We start from the raw sequence: 16672 nt of genomic DNA, 5'->3' as shown, positions 1-16672 counted from the left end.
AAAGACAGCTAAGCAAAAGCAATATAATTGAGCTGCTCCACCTGCTCGACAAACATCCTTGTGGATAATTTGAATAATGCATCCCATACAGATATGGACTGTCAATACTAGATGCTTCAACAAAGTAGAAAACAAATCTATTTTTATTAAACTAAGCAGCTGTTTGTGTTCAGATGAGACATGATATCTGCTAGCGTTAGCTACTCGGCTACAGGGCGGGAACAGAGTAGAATCCTCACATTAGTTTGACTCACATCTTCACCCTGATGCTGTGGCGTCTTGTGGTAAATTTTCACATCATGCAAACACAAAAATCTGACTTAATTAAATATATCGCCATTATAGAAATACAATAACGAGTGAACTGATGACTGGATATAAAAAAGAGACAAGTATCTGTAAACCAGGTCGGTGGGTAAGGCCGAGGCTGCAACAAATTGTTGGACCTTTGATGATGAGCTAGCTTGTACCCGTAATGATGCTACTGAAAGAGGTTTTCAGTAAAACAAGGCAAAAACAGTACATTTCATCTGCCAGTACACCTAAAAAACAACACTTCTGTTACACACACATAATGTCTTTGTTTATTCTCGGCTCTTTATTTCTTAAACCATCCTGCCAGTGTTGAGTGTGATCATATCATGAACCTTTTTGTTTTCCTCCATCTACAGAGTGACTTCAGTGATCTTTGCAGTCTTCGCTTTCTTATCTTCTTCACCCTTCAACTCTGTTTTTGCTCTAGCTGCTCTATACTCCGCCTCCTCCTCCTCCTCCTCGTCCAGTTGGAGGCTCCCGGAGGAGTACCTCATCCTGGCGAGTCCGGCGGACCGCGGCACTTTACCGAGGGGGTGTGGGCAGTAGTACGGGTAGAAAACCTCCGGGTCCGAGTCGCTGTAGCTTCCCGAGGTTCCTCCGATCACGCAAAGCGAGGCGGGTCGATCGGGCAGAGGGGAGGAGTTCAGCGGGAGGTAGGTGGGTCTGGAGGGGCGTGTCAGGTGGGGGTAGTAACCAAGGGGACGGAACTCAGAGGCGGGGTTAGAAATCCTCGACAGGTGAAACTTGACATCGGGTTGGCTAACCACGCGGCGAGGCAGCCCGGGGAGGAAGTTGGAGTCGTCGCTGTAATGACCCGCCTCTGTGCGCCCAACGGCCAGGAGCCTCGCCCCGCTACTACCCGGATGGTAAACCCGAGCCAACCCCAACCCGCCGGACCCGGAGGGGCGCAGGTTCCTCCTGATTGGCGAGAGCGAGGGCGAGCCGTAGCTCCGTGGATAAAAAGGCGTCCGCGACGGGCCGTCCGTCGCCACGAAATCCCGCCTCCTCGGCTGCGGGAAGCGTTCCAGGGAGGAAACGGCAACGTAGTCCAATAAGTAAGGGTGCCGGTTGAGAGGCGAGGAACCGGCCAGTGGGAACGTTGGGAGGATGGGGTGATACTGGTAGGCTGGACTGTTCGGGTAGAGGAGCACCAGCTGCTGAGCGGCGTCCGGGTGTGGCTGGGGGTTGGGCCGACGGCGTGAGCGGTTACCGTAGACGCCGGCTAGCCTTTGGGCTTGGCGCTGCACCCCGATCCGGCCCCCCCTCAGGTCCTCCATCAGGGATGTGGAGGCAGATCTCGTCTTGGGCAAGGGGGTTGACATGTGAAGAGACGGAGAGAGGGGGGTGACTTGGGTGAGGGGACGGGACCTCTGGGTGACCTCGACGGATGATTGGCTGCGTTTAGCCCCTCCTCCTCTGATGTCGACATCCACGCCTCGGTGGTGTGGGTCCGACTCATCCTGACTGCAGACCGCAAAGGCGTGACCCGACCGGGTGAACAGGTGGGAGTGCTCGTACATCTGAGGAGGTAAGAAACACAAACATTAGACTTTCCTATACTGCAAGCAACAATTATTTTAATTAGCTATTAATCAGCTATTAGCAACATTTTCTCTCCATCTTTCTAATAGTTTAGTTGAGAAACATTCTTCAGCCATTGTTAAAAAACAAGCCAACAAAAATTGCGAGCCATTGTTGGTCAAAGTGTTATTCTGCCTTCGCTTTCGATCGAGCCACAAAAATCATCATCATGTGTACTAAGAGAAAGGAAGTCCATATGCATCTTTATGTGCATAAATGGTGGTTTTTCTTACTTGTTTGGAAACATCCGTGAGGAGATCGGGAGAAGAGCGACACTGTCTGGGATCGAAGTCTGACTGACAGGAAGTCCTGGATGAAGAGCGAGAAGACAAAAAGATATGAGAACCAAAGGAAGTGGCCTTTCTAGCCTTCTTTATCCTGTTTTTATCTTTTCCCTAATTTCCCTTTATATGATTACCTGAGGTTCACAGGAGGAAAATAGATCAAAGAGTTGGACTCGATCATCCAAGTTCTTTGATTGAAAGAAGTAATTATGAAGCTCTAGTTTCGGGTGGATCAGCACAATGTTTGCACCTTTTTGGTGGTATTTTCATAAAACGGGTGAATTTTAGCATCAGAATGAGTGTAAACTACGATCAAGTCTCACCTCTCAAAGTGCGAAGGCTTCTTCCCTGACCCCATACACTCCAGCAGCTGTTTCTGCGTCCGTCCGCTGACACACAAACAAAAAAACATCCTCATCATCCTCTTTAAGCTTTCAGTATAAAGTGCTGCACGGAGGACGTATTTTTGAAGGCCAACCAGGAAGTTAGCATCTCACTGGTTCCCTCGACAAAAAGCCATTTTGGATTATTGCAGAAAATGTACTCGTTTATGATCCTTTATGAAGTTTTGTTCATCAAGATCATCTTCACAAATGAACACCATTTTTATGATCTTTGAAAGCGTGAATACAATCTATGAAGGAACTCCACATGACTTCACGTAACCACCATTACGCTCGTTGTTTAGTCACGTAAAAGCTTCTAAATTCACCAGAGGGGTATTTACCGACCTATTTTATATCGTAGAACAAAACATTAAAATCTCCTCAGCTTTTGTTGAACACGGACCTTAATTCAGACCTTATGTGATGACACTTAATAGACAAACAAGAAAATGTGACAAAAGCAAACCGACTGGAGTTTATTACCTTTTCCACCCCGCAGTGTGTTTTACCTGTATCTGAAGCTGGAGCCTTTACAGGACAGCAGTGTTTTGTGCATCGTCTTGGGTTCCTCGGACAGCCTGAAGAAGGCGTGGTACTCCACACACGTCTTCCAGAAGGACTTGCACACATCTCGGCTGGCCATGGACAACTCCAGCGTGTCCTTACACGACGGCTGCATGGACAAACATTTCCCATCGATAGAGGCACACAGTACGTGCACAGATGGATGTTGAACATATGGAACGTAACGGGTCCTCACCCCGACTTTGTCGTGTAGTTTGATGAGGAAATGTTTGCGCTTGAAGCTCAGCTTGCGGATCTTCGCCCAGCTGAACGTGTTGATTTTGGTGTTTCCCTAGAAAGTGCAGAACAAAAAACATCAAAATGTCCAGAATGTGGTCCGTTTTAACGTGTTCATGGCGCTAAATTAAAAAGTCAAGGGATCACCAAATTCTTTAGGATTCGTCCTCTGGACACCCTGAATGTTTGTACCAAATTTCATGGCAATCCTTTTAATATTTGTTGAGATATTTCGCTTTGGACGAACAAACGGATGAACCCTCCCGAGAACTGAGCTGCTACTGTGGACATAAACAGCACCTCCTGCTGGCGGACTAGAGCCACGCCAGGTTTATGTTTGGAACTGTGAACCACGAACCTGAAAGACCAGGACTCCAGAGTGTGTGACCGCCAAGTTGATCCTCATTCCCTCCCCGTCGTGAGCGGGGTGAGGCCGGATGCCGTACATGTCCAGCTTCCTCGCCACCTCCAGCAGCTGGATGTCCGAGTCTCCTGGAGACGAACCTCTACGGAGAACGTATGAACCAAACACATTTTTACCATTAATGACGATGGGTGTGATTAACGTGAGGTTTTGTGGCCATGTGTTTGGGTCAAAATCAACCACAGACTATGTGAGAAGTGGACGTAGTCACAGTGACGTCACCTATTGGTTTTTGGCCGTCGCCATCTTGGTTTTATAGCCGTCGCCATCTTGGTTTTTGTGGCCATCTTGTTTTTTTACAACCAAAGGTGACATGAAAAGGCGGAGCTAATTACAACCGAACGCTGAAAAAAACATTTGTAGTTGACCAGAATCTTAGAGTTAACTTTCATGAATTGAAAACGCACTGTGGAAGAGTTAAAGTTCTCAGACAAAAACATGGACAACTCCCAGACCGGACAACAGCTTTATGGTCTGTGTGACTCTAAATGGAGCATAATATACTAAATGAACATCATGCTGTATTGAAGAAGACTTGAAACTAGAGATTGAGACATAAACTCATGTTTACAATGTTTACTGAGGTAATAAATCAAGAGAGAAGTAGAGTCATTTTCTATAGACTTCTATACAACCAGAGGAGTCGCCCCCTGCTGGACATTAGAGAGAATGCAGCTTTTGAGACACTTCCACATTGGCTTCACTTTTCAGAACCGGAGGTCGCCGCCTGAAATCGGCACATCCTCAGGAGAGTGTGTACCTGTGTTTCCTGTGAAACCTGGTGATCTTGTGGTCTAGATATTCCTGGTTTGGGACGTACTGCTTCATCTCTAAATGGTGACTGTCCAGCTCCTCGTCATAGTCGCCTAGCTCTGCTGCAACACACACGCACACACACACACACTTACATTAAAAAAAAGCCGTTAAAAAAGATGTTTCTGGATTAATATTACTGCTGCATTAATGTGCAAGTTGCATGTTTTTAACTAGTTTAATCTACACCAATGCATCATATTCTATAAGATCATCATGTTTCTCAACACATAAAGGAAAACATGACCAACATTCAACATCAACACATGTGGAGATACGAGGTTTTACCTGGACAGGAACTGTTACGATGTAATGCTTACACTGCAGTATGTGAGAGACCAGCAGGGCGGCGCTGTTGTCATTGCAGGTCAGACTGCCGTGACACAAGTCCTGCTTCATCTGTAAGGCAAAAAGATACCTACACACAAACAATACCACAATCTATGACTGCAAATTCAGCAGAAAGCATCAATGATATCCGAGGACGCTGTTACCTGGTGAGGCTTCTCTTCAGCTGTCCAGGATCTGGTGGAAAGAACTTCACTATAAACCTGAAGAACAGATCGCTGGTGTCTGACACGAGAGAGAGGGAGGAGAAAGAGAAGCACAGCTGAAATATACAACACAATGAAAGTTAATACACTGAAAAATAACCAAATTTAGCTCGCGAGCTAACTTAGCTATGTTCCACGCACAAATGGAAGGTTATCTTACCCGATGCGTTTTATCCAGGAGGAGTCATAACATGCATCACACATAAAATGAGACGTCACGCATAATCAGCTCTCAACCACAATCGCATGAATGCAGATCACAGTTCCAACTTCTGACTCATTTGGCTTTAATTTCAAAATAAGAGCCCAGTGTTATTCAAGATAAATGGGTAAATGAATCCTCACACTGCTTTCAAACAGCTGGATGAAAGACAAAAGAGGATTATTTTAGCCGGAATTAGCGAAACCACAAAATAGATGAGAGCTTCTTCAGGAACTTACATTTAATCTGTTTGGCCAGCGGCTTCAGCAGCTCCAACCACACCTGCAACCCAAACACAGCGATATGACAAAGAAATCCAGAACAATCTGTGTGTGCGTGCGTTTCACCTTCTCTTACGTAGTTGCCGCCGTGGTGTCTGAACTCCAGCCCGAAGTACTCTTTCTCCAGCAGCTTCAGATGACCGCACACTTTGTTGAAGAAGTCGCCTCCTACAACCTTTTGCTGAGAGAGAATTAAAAGATGGAGGAACACTCGGGGGACCAGACTATGTGGTGCAGCTCTCTGTTAATTAGCTGACTTTGCATGTTGAGAGTGTGTGTAATAGTCTCTGTTCACAGTATCAGCTGGAGGTCCATCGACTCTTTGCCTTTCACACAAAGAAAGAGGAGAGAAGTCAAAGATGTCTCGGTGTTAACGAGACGTTTCGATGCTGATTTCATGCGTTTTGTTGTGAGCGTGTGGTTCGACTGCAGGACGAACTTTGTTGTTTGTGCTGCGGTTTCATGTCATCGGTCAACGCATGTGCTCCAACATGCAACACGTGAGTCGGGCTCCGCACATGAACTTGTGTTGGAATCAGGTTGAGATTGAGAGTTTTTCGTGAATGTTAGTTCACTTTAGAAACAGAGATTTTGATTGGACGGTGTGTTTGGCTAACAGCTGATATCAGTTCACACACATTACATTGTTTTCGTCTCTTCTGTTTGCTTTGTCTTTCCTCGTGTCTTTGTCTTTTTACTGCGACATACTGTAACACGTACACTTTGTGTATTTCCCCCTTTCTTCTACGGTGATAATGATTACATGTTGTATTATGGTGCAGCTCTCTTCAAATAATAGATATCCAAAATCATTTTTGATAAGTTATCTTATTCAGACTGTTTTATTGTCTGTATTTATTTATTTATTTGTATTTGATCAGCTCCTCTCATTTCATCCTTTCCACCTCAAACCTCTCTCCTCTTTCCCTTAATCTCTTCCTCCTCTCCTCTCTCCTCCTCTCCTTCCCTCTCCTCTCTCCTCTCCTCCTCTCTCCTCTCCTCCTCTCTCCTCTCTCCCTTCTTTAATCTCTTCCTCATCTCTTTCCATCTCTCCTCTCTCCTCCTCTCCTTCCCTCTCCTCTCCTCTCTCCTCCTCTCTCCTCTCTCCTCTTTCCCTTCTTTAATCTCTTCCTCCTGTCCTTCCCTCCTCTCTCCTCTTTCCCTTCTTTAATCCCTTCCTCCTCTCCTTCCCTCTCTCCTCTTTCCCTTCTTTAATCTCTTCCTCCTCTCCTTCCCTCTCCTCTCTCCTTCCTTCTCTCCTCTCTCCTTCCCTCTCTCCTCTCTCCTTTCCTCTCTCCTCTTTCCCTTCTTTAATCTCTTCCTCCTCTCCTCTCTCCTCTCTCCTCACTCCCTTCTTTAATCTCTTCCTCCTCTCCTCTCTCCTCCTCTCTCCTCTCTCCTCACTCCCTTCTTTAATCTCTTCCTCCTCTCCTCTCTCCTCCTCTCTCCTCTCTCCTCACTCCCTTCTTTAATCTCTTCCTCCTCTCCTCTCTCCTCTCTCCTCTCTCCTCACTCCCTTCTTTAATCTCTTCCTCCTCTCCTCTCTCCTCCTCTCTCCTCACTCCCTTCTTTAATCTCTTCCTCCTATCCTCTCTCCTCTCCTTTTCCCTCTCTCCTCCTCTCATCCTCTCTCCTTCCCTCTCTCCTCTCTCCTCACTCCCTTATTTAATCTCTTCCTCCTCTCCTCTCTCCTCTCCTCTCTCCTCACTCCCTTCTTTAATCTCTTCCTCCTATCCTCTCTCCTCTTCCCTCTCTCCTCTCCTCTTCCCTCTCTCCTCCTCTCCTCCTCTCTCCTCCTCTCTCCTCTCTCCTCTCTCCCTTCTTTAATCTCTTCCTCCTATCCTCTCTCCTCTTCCCTCTCTCCTCCTCTCCTCCTCTCCTTCCCTCTCTCCTCTCTCCTCTACAGAGATGCTGTTCATGCATTGCAGCACAGGTTGCTTTCTTTAGTCTTTAGTCTGCTCTCCGGCGTTCATCGCCCCGCGGGGGTCGCTGGCCGCCCTTCATTAACTCGTCAGTAGAGGGAGGAAGAGGAGGGAGGAAGAGGAGGGAGGAAGAGGAGGGAGGCAGCAGCTGTAAGCCATTATCAAGAGAACACGGGCCCAAAACCCGTGATTACTGAAACAAATGGCCGCCCCCAGAACAACAGAGCAGTTAGTCTCAACGGAGCGGAAAGCAACTTGACGGTCCAATCTGCTGGACATGGTGATGGAGAACAACGCGGATTATCCTTTTTTTCCTAAAATGATTTATTTTATAATTATGTCGACTGAGAAGTTTAAAAATGAAAAATAACACGGAGGTGTGGAGTTGGAGAGAAGAGACCTCTGTAGCAGTGGCACCAAAGTCTTACATTTCTTATTCGACATATATATCTATAAATATATATATATATAAATACATATATACATATAAATATATAAATATATATATATACATATATTTCCAAGATGGTTTCATTTTGACACATTATTTTACTATTCCTGAAATCATAAGAACTAATAAGTTACATTTTTTTCATAGAATAGACTTTGAGAGAACATTTAAGTCTGTCGAGCATCATTCCTCCTTCACGCATCCATCCGTCTTTTATCTCCACATCTTAGTATGACTTTGGTCTCTCTCACACACACACACACACACACACACACACACACACACATCTTACCACACACACTATATGTATCACAGGGTGGCTGCAGTTTATTTTTGTCCTCATCCATCCATTCATCCCTTCTTTTTTCCTTTCTTCCTCCTCTTGTTGAGATGCTACTAATGTCCCGGAGGGAAACCGACAGGAGCTACTTTGCTAACACAATACTGCGAGTAACACGCACACACACGCACACACACACGCGCGCGCGCGCACTTTTTAGATTGCGTTACTCCTCCAAGGCGGCGTCAGCGTGTTGAACTCTGCTGTTGTGCAGCGGAGCACATGAGGGTTCACGCTTCACATCCAGACGTTTCCACGTCACACAGATGTTTGGCAGCCGGGGAAACATCTGTAACTGTTTGATGTCCTCAGTATTTATCTGATTCCCGAAGATATTTAATTAGAAATCTATATAAGTCCAATTCTCTGTGTTTATTGTAAATCATAATGATATTGTATGAAGCTCAAGTTGAGTAACTGAATGATTTTAGCGTGACGTGTTGTTGAGTTGGCATTTCATTCTTAGAGGAAGAACAATATTTCATTCATGATAATCATCATATTTCATGTGCTCGTGTCTTCTAGTCTCAGGAATCCATCTACAGCTGCAACAAACGATGCTTTTCATCATTCATCTCCTGATGATTTTATTATTTGTATTTCCTAAAACCAAAAGCGACCAACGAACCTAAACCCAAATATATTTAGTTGAGTGTCATAGAAGACACAAATGAACATTTGAGAAGCTGACTTTCTTGTTTTAACACTTTAACTTCAAATGACAGTCCAGTCTGTAGCGTTTGATGAAAGGCAGTGATGTGAGTATATCTGGTACCTCTGCCCGCTTCTGAGGCATTAAGCATCTGTTTTATGTCACCTTAATCTTTCAAATCTATATTTTGTAGTCTCATGCTTCTGATAGATGATGGATGGATGGATATATTGATGGATGGATGGATGAGTGGAGCCTGGATAGAATATATGTAAATACAGTAAATATGAGACGTTGGTGACTGTTGCTGGTTTTAATTCATGGATAGTTTAAGAAGAAGCAATACTCTCATAAATGGGTGTGAAGGGACACTATGGAGCTGTGAACGTGACGCATTTAGTTTTTATTTTGCTGGTTTTACAGTAAGCACAGAAGTGAAGGCCTCAACAATCAAGATGCAGCTGTGGTTATGTGGGAGGAAACGGTCGTGAACTGAAACAGCGCAACTGTTCAGGCCTGCAGTCAGTACTCTGATCTTTTACTTCTGATCTACTTTCATGGTAAAAAATACTCTGTTGTGACTAAAAGTCCCGGATTATAAAAGTAGACAAACCATAAAGCTCTCAAATGAATCTGGTGTGGAAGAAGATAGTCGCATCAAAATGGAAACACTTTAAGTTCACAGTGGACCTGATGAAATGCCCGCAGGTAGTAAACGATGTGTAGCATAGAGAGGGCTGCACGTGCGCACGCGAAATAAGTACAAATAAACCGATTTATTTCAGCTGGTGACGAACTTACTTCCACCTCGAACGTGCGCTCGCTGTCATCCAGGAACACCACGCGCAGCCGGAGCTTCGTCTCCTTGGAGACCCGGGACCTGGTCGGGAGGCTCCCGAGTCTCCGCCGGGGACGGTCCCCCATCTCCGTGTCTCTCACGAGGGATTACAACCACGGGACTCCCTCCGTGATACCCTCCACCATCCTGCCGGTAAATCCAAACGTCAGAGCAGAACCACGACGGTTTCACGCGCTCCTCTTCATCATCGCACCATCCTCATCCTCTCCGGGGATCCGTGGCTGCCGCTGGAGCGCGCGCGCTCTCCAGATGCGTGACGTTGTTTCCACCAACACAGCTTCTCCACACTTTACTTCACTACAGTACTACAGTGGAGGAAGTACTGAGTACTGCATTCAGAATAATACTCGCGTAAAAGTACTGAAATATCATCAGAAAAATACTTAAAAGTACTCATTATGTTGCAGATGAGTCCTCGTGAGACGATTGTTATTGTTATTATTCTTCTTATTATTATTATTATTATTATTAAGCCAACCCGTAGTGAAAAGTACATTTAATCAATTACTACACTAATATACACTTTCAGGTACTTTATTTGAGTGGTCAAAAAAATACTCTGCTTGGAATAATAATTTATGTTTTAAATGTATTTGTCTACTATTGTTCAAAATGGAAAAAAACTAAAATACATACATTGGTTGATATGTAAATCATATTTTTTGATTTCAGAAGTTTCGCTGCTCAACACACAACGTTCCTTCACTGAAAAGTCCAGTCTCAGGTTTGTAGAAGTCTTCTTTTCTGCTCTTGTATTTTCTGTGAACTGGCGCGTGAATACAATCAATATGGTGTGTGTGTGTGTGTGTGTGTGTGTGTGTGTGTGTGTGTGTGTGTGTGTGTGTGTGTGTGTGTGTGTGTGTGTGTGTGTGTGTGTGTGTGTGTGTGTGTGTGTGTGTGTGTGTGTCCTCCATGGGAATAATATGAATTTCACGGTGGCTGGACGCTTTTAGAGGACTGACCCGTCCTAAAGTAGGCTGGTAGTGCAATGCGTCCACTCGCCTCCAGCATGGACTGAGCACTTAGAGTGTGTGTGTGTGTGTGTGTGTGTGTGTGTGTGTGTGTGTGTGTGTGTGTGTGTGTGTGTGAGTGTGTGTGTGTGAGTGTGTGTGAGTGAGAGTGACACACAGAATGTTGGTCAAGACATTTTCTGTTTCCTTTGTCTGTTTCTGTGACTGACTCACATGCACACAGTCACACTTACATTCGATTCGATTAAACTTTATTGACATTTCACAGAGAACAAGCACTGCATCAAACAGGAAGTAAGCTCTAAAAACCAGTATCTAGGAGTGTAATAGAAGAGGTACTCTAAGAAATTAGGGTTCCTCCTGCAGGGCTGATGTTCGAACCATTTGCTTCGGAAGAACCCTTTTTCAAGGGTTTTCTGGAGGACTAAGGGTTCCATTAAGAACCCTTTTTGGAAGAAAGCGTTCTTCACAGATTGTTGAAAGCATGGGTGTTAAAAGATCCTCTCAGACCCACAAACAGCTGTGATCGTGAACGAAGATGGTTGTGGGTTGAGCTGCACCACATCGGCCCGGTCCCTGAGGAGCCTCATGACTGCGTTCTAATCAAACCCTTGGAATATGAAAGGGTTCCCTGTAGAACCCCCAAGGTGTTTATTGATGAAACCCTTGGAATACGAAAGGGTTCCCTGTAGAACCCCCAAGGTGTTTATTGATGAAACCCTTGGAATACGAAAGGGTTCCCTGTAGAACCCCCAAGGTGTTTATTGATGAAGCCTTTGGAATACGAAAGGGTTCCCTGTAGAACCCCCAAGGTGTTTATTGATGAAACCTTTGGAATATGAAAGGGTTCCCTGTAGAACCCCCAAGATGTTTATTGATGAAACCTTTGGAATATGAAAGGGTTCCCTGTAGAACCCCCAAGGTGTTTATTGATGAAACCTTTGGAATACGAAAGGGTTCCCTGTAGAACCCCCAAGGTGTTTATTGATGAAACCCTTGGAATACGAAAGGGTTCCCTGTAGAACCCCCAAGGTGTTTATTGATGAAACCTTTGGAATATCAAAGGGTTCCCTGTAGAACCCCCAAGGTGTTTATTGATGAAACCTTTGGAATACGAAAGGGTTCCCTGTAGAACCCCCAAGGTGTTTATTGATGAAACCTTTGGAATACGAAAGGGTTCCCTGTAGAACCCCCAAGGTGTTTATTGATGAAACCCTTGGAATACGAAAGGGTTCCCTGTAGAACCCCCAAGGTGTTTATTGATGAAACCTTTGGAATACGAAAGGGTTCCCTGTAGAACCCCCAAGGTGTTTGTTGATGAAACCTTTGGAATATGAAAGGGTTCCCTGTAGAACCCCCAAGGTGTTTGTTGATGAAACCTTTGGAATATGAAAGGGTGGGTTCTTGTCGGTACCCTTAGAAGATGGAAGGTTTATGCACAAATCCTCTTGAGAGGGTTCTGGGTGGAACCTTTCACAGATGGTTGTAGGTATAAGCGTCTATGTTGGGTTCTAGGTAGAACCCTCTGAAAGGGTTCCAAATGGAATCTTTATAAAATGAATGAATGAATGAATTTTATTTATAGAGCGCTTTTCACAGACAAAAAACACAATGTGACCCTAGGGTCAATAAATTACATACACAGATAAAAAAATAAAAAATAAAATAAAAAATAAAATAAAAGGTTACCAGGAACCAAGAACGGTTTTCTTATAGGACAAACTGAAGAACCATTTATGGTTCTAGTTAGAACGTTTTATTTCCAAGAGTGTAAATATGAAGACGTTAAGATATACAAGTACAGTATGAACATGACGGTTACCACAACATAAAGTGCAGGTACAAGTACAATAGACAGAAGTATAACTATGAGTATATGTGACATATAGAGTACAGACATCAATATAAAATAAAGTACATTTGACTTTGTTTTTATTATCACAACAGACCACTAGATGGAGATAAAGACCCGAAGATCATCCAGAGCAGCTGATGGAAGAGACACACACACACACACACACACACACACACACACACACACACACGCACACACTCTCATACACACACACACCTACACCCGCACACACACGCACGCACGCACACACACACACACACGTCCAGTAAACATGAGTAGATATTTTGACACTGTAATATGAACCTCTCCGTCTCGACTCACCATCTGCCACACACACACCTACACGCACACACACACACACACACACACACACACCTACACTTACACACACACACACACACACACCTACACCTACATACACACACACACACACACACACACTTTTAATTTTTCCATCCCTTGTCTCCAGTTCCCTCCTTCTGTCTCTCCTCACCCGTCTCACTTTCTCTGTCTGTCTCACACATACGCGCACACACACACACACACACACACACACACACACACACACACACACACACACACACACACACACACACACACACACACACACTAACCTGCCTGACACAGTAGCATCTGGCATCTTTATGCTGTTGCCTCCCACCTGAGACACACACACACACACACACACACACACACACACTGACAGCTCTCCCTCTCATATAATTCTTGCACTGCAGCAGCCGTCGTCCTCTAAACTCCGCTGGTTCACATTGGTTAACGTTGGTTACCTGCTGAGACTCTCAGGTGATACGTCTGCTTAATAATAAACATTTAAAACAAAATACAGCTCATGTTAGCAAAACTATTTCAACATTAGGAATCAGAATAAACGGAGCTTTAACACACAGGTCCAGTTTGAGTCCTTCACTCCTGAATGAAACGGACTGACCCTTCGTTTCATGCCAGGACTTAACATGTGAAACATTACTTCATCCAGTGCTGGAACTACATATTTCTATTTCTGATGACATGAGGAACAAAAACTAGATTTCTTCCCATTGTTTATCATTCATTTTCTTATAGAAAGCTGAAGTTAAATGAAACGGTTTAGATAAGAGGGAACGTTGCCTTTAAAGATAACAACACAGACGGATACGTAGATTATGATGAAGCTCCATAACATCTGATGGAGGCTGATACGGTGTTTGATCACATTTTTTTAAGAAATCACTGTTATGTGAAGTCTAAATAAATAACATTTTAGCAGATCATTTTGGAAGACGAGTCAATAGACCGTTGGCTAAGACCCGCCCCTCCAACGCAAACCGGCCAATAACAGCGTAGCATCGTCCAGCTCTGACCAGGGTCCAAAGCAGGCGGCAACCTCCGGTTCTGCCGAGTGAAGCCGATGAGGAAGAGTCTTAAAGCTGCATTCTCTCTAGTGTCCACCAGGGGGCGACTCCTCTGGTTGTATAGAAGTCTATAGAAAATGACTCTACTTCTCTCTTGATTTATTCCCTCAGTAAACATTGTAAACATGAGTTTATGTCTCAATCTCTAGTTTCAAGTCTTCTTCAATACAGCATGATGTTCATTTAGTACATTATGGTCCATTTAGAGTCACACAGACCATAAAGCAGGGGATGCTTTAGGGCGGGGCTACACGCTGATTGACAGGTCTCTACCAGAGACGTATACACCGTCTCTACGTCACTCCTCCTCAGTCCTAATATGGTCACTTCCTGTTTACTGGTTGCAAAAAGCCAAGATGGCGACTCAAGGCTTCATAATCAGTCCACAAATCAATGAGTGACGTCCACTTCTTATGTAGAGTCTAAAAGTGTCTCTTTAGACAATAAGAAGACTGAACTGAACTTCAAAACATATCAAAGATAAAACGTCGCACGGTGCTCGATTGTGAACATTTCTATCACATCTCGTCAAGTAGCAGACATCACCTCTGGACGTGAAGTTAGCGTCGCGTCATCTGTCGGCTGTGGCGACCTTTGACCCGAAAATGAAGATGAAATCCTGATGTCGACATCTGTCGGCCCTCTCGAGGGAAAATCCAACATGGAAGCGTGCGCATGGATCCTGGCGCTTCTACAAGATGAAGCAAAGGAAGACATGCAGCGTGACGAGGAAGGGGACATGATGTGGAAAAAGAGAGAATTCTCTCTTACACACACACACACACACACACACACACACACACACACACACACAGAGTGAGTGCTGATGAAGGATACGCTGGAAAAAGCTGCAGAGAACAGAGCAGGTGGAAACCATTAACCGCTGCATGGAAAGTCAAATAGTGTGTGTGTGTGTGTGTGTGTGAGAGAGAATCACAGGAAACCATTTAAAGCCACCGCCGAGTTATCACCTGAGACTCTGTGCCCCCCAATTTCACTAAACTCCACCCGCCTGCTCCACCCTGCAGCTCGAAACAAACACCTTTTTCAGCTTTTTTCACATCGAGTTAAAACAATTTTTTTTTAAATTAAATATCTCCGTTTTGTTAAAAGCAGAGTTTTTGCAGCGTGTTGATCTCATTATCTTGATTAATGTGACCGAAGAGAACGTCAGCTGTTGGTTTAAACTTAATTTGGAGTGAAAATTATGGAAATAAGAGAAGCAGGAAGCTGAATTAAGACGACGTCCCGTCTCGCTTCTTGTCGGCTTTTTTCTTCTGAAAGTGTCTCACAGATCCAGATGAAATCTAAAAGTTCAACTGGATTAATGTCGAGCTGCGCAGGAAATGTATTCAGGATGTTTTCCGCTGTCATTTTAACGATGACTTATTTCTGCTTCTTCGTCTCTACCAGCCGTCTCTGACGCCCAGCGCCCTCGTGCGGTCTTTCCCTGTCTTTGTTTCCGATGGACGTCTGAGGACCAGAGGTGAGAAACTGTCGAGAGGTTATTTAGACGAGAGGCATCGTTCACCCAAAAACAATGTACATTTAATTAAAAGCTCTCAATGGTCCCAGAAAAAGTGCCTGAAAATTGGAGGCAAATCACTTATAAACAGACTTTGACGGAGTCCGAACAAAAGAGGCAAAAACGAATATTCATCATGAAATCCATTTCACAGCATTATCCTGTATCCAAACTCTTGGTGTCTGAGTGTAAACGTTGACACGACTAAAGGTTTGTTTTTCTCTAAAACCATAAAAAACAACAATCATTTTAATATGTTAGCGTGATGCTGGATCCAAATTTGAACTTCAACAAACTTGTAAAAAACAAAACAATAGATGCTTAAAACCACAAAGAACAACTTGGCAAATGTTGGACGTATTCTCTCTGGACGTAGCCAAGATATTATGCATGTTATGATCTCTTCCCTGATCTTATCGTTGTCTTATAATGTGAGCAGCTGTAACTCTGTCGGCGGTTTTATGGTCTGTGTGACTCTAAATGGACCATAATGTACTAAATGAACATCATGCTGTATTGAAGAAGACTTGAAACTAGAGATTGAGACATAAACTCATGTTTACAATGTTTACTGAGGTAATAAATCAAGAGAGAAGTAGAGTCATTTTCTATAGACTTCTATACAACCAGAGGAGTCGCCCCCTGGTGGCCACTAGAGAGAATGCAGCTTTAAAGTACGTCTACATTGACTTCACTCTACAGAACCGGAGGTTGCCGCTGTGTGGGACTTTGTAATTGACGAATCTATGACGAATTTCGGACATTTGTGGGTAAAAGATGAGTTGATAAATGAAAAAAAATGGAGTGATGAATCAATGGCAATAACCCAGTGTGTGACTGCAGTGAACTTCTTTGTAAATATTGAAAAGAAAACTGTTTTGTATGTTGAGATTGCATCTTTTTTTCCGTCTCGGTGATGGATGACCTCAGTCGGAGTCACTTCCTGTGCCATTAAGGCCGAGCTTGATATTTTACAACATGTCTCTGATTTGTGTCGTATCAGCGTGATATTTTACAACATGTCTGTGATTTGTGTCGGATCAG

At 44.2% G+C, this 16672-nt stretch overlaps 1 protein-coding gene across 1 annotated transcript; it reads right to left on the bottom strand.

Moving 5' to 3' along the window:
• Nucleotides 1-319: 319 nt before the first annotated feature.
• Nucleotides 320-9930, bottom strand: LOC306796912 (FERM domain-containing protein 7; the record flags this gene model as incomplete). Its single annotated transcript, XM_079295983.1, has 12 exons — nucleotides 320-1835; nucleotides 2130-2205; nucleotides 2504-2569; nucleotides 3076-3239; nucleotides 3327-3422; nucleotides 3726-3873; nucleotides 4552-4666; nucleotides 4925-5022; nucleotides 5099-5177; nucleotides 5600-5642; nucleotides 5718-5822; nucleotides 9808-9930. The coding sequence occupies 12 exons, from the start codon at nucleotides 9928-9930 to the stop codon at nucleotides 666-668; spliced, it is 2283 nt and encodes a 760-aa protein (XP_079152109.1). The 3' UTR covers nucleotides 320-665.
• Between the last annotated feature and the right edge of the window lie 6742 nt (nucleotides 9931-16672).

This window comes from Melanostigma gelatinosum, assembly GCF_949748355.1.
Source record: "Melanostigma gelatinosum genome assembly, chromosome: 23".
NCBI classification, from domain to species: domain Eukaryota; kingdom Metazoa; phylum Chordata; class Actinopteri; order Perciformes; family Zoarcidae; genus Melanostigma; species Melanostigma gelatinosum.
The sequence above is the reverse complement of the archived record's forward strand: the minus strand, read 5'-3'. Positions and strand labels throughout refer to the sequence as shown.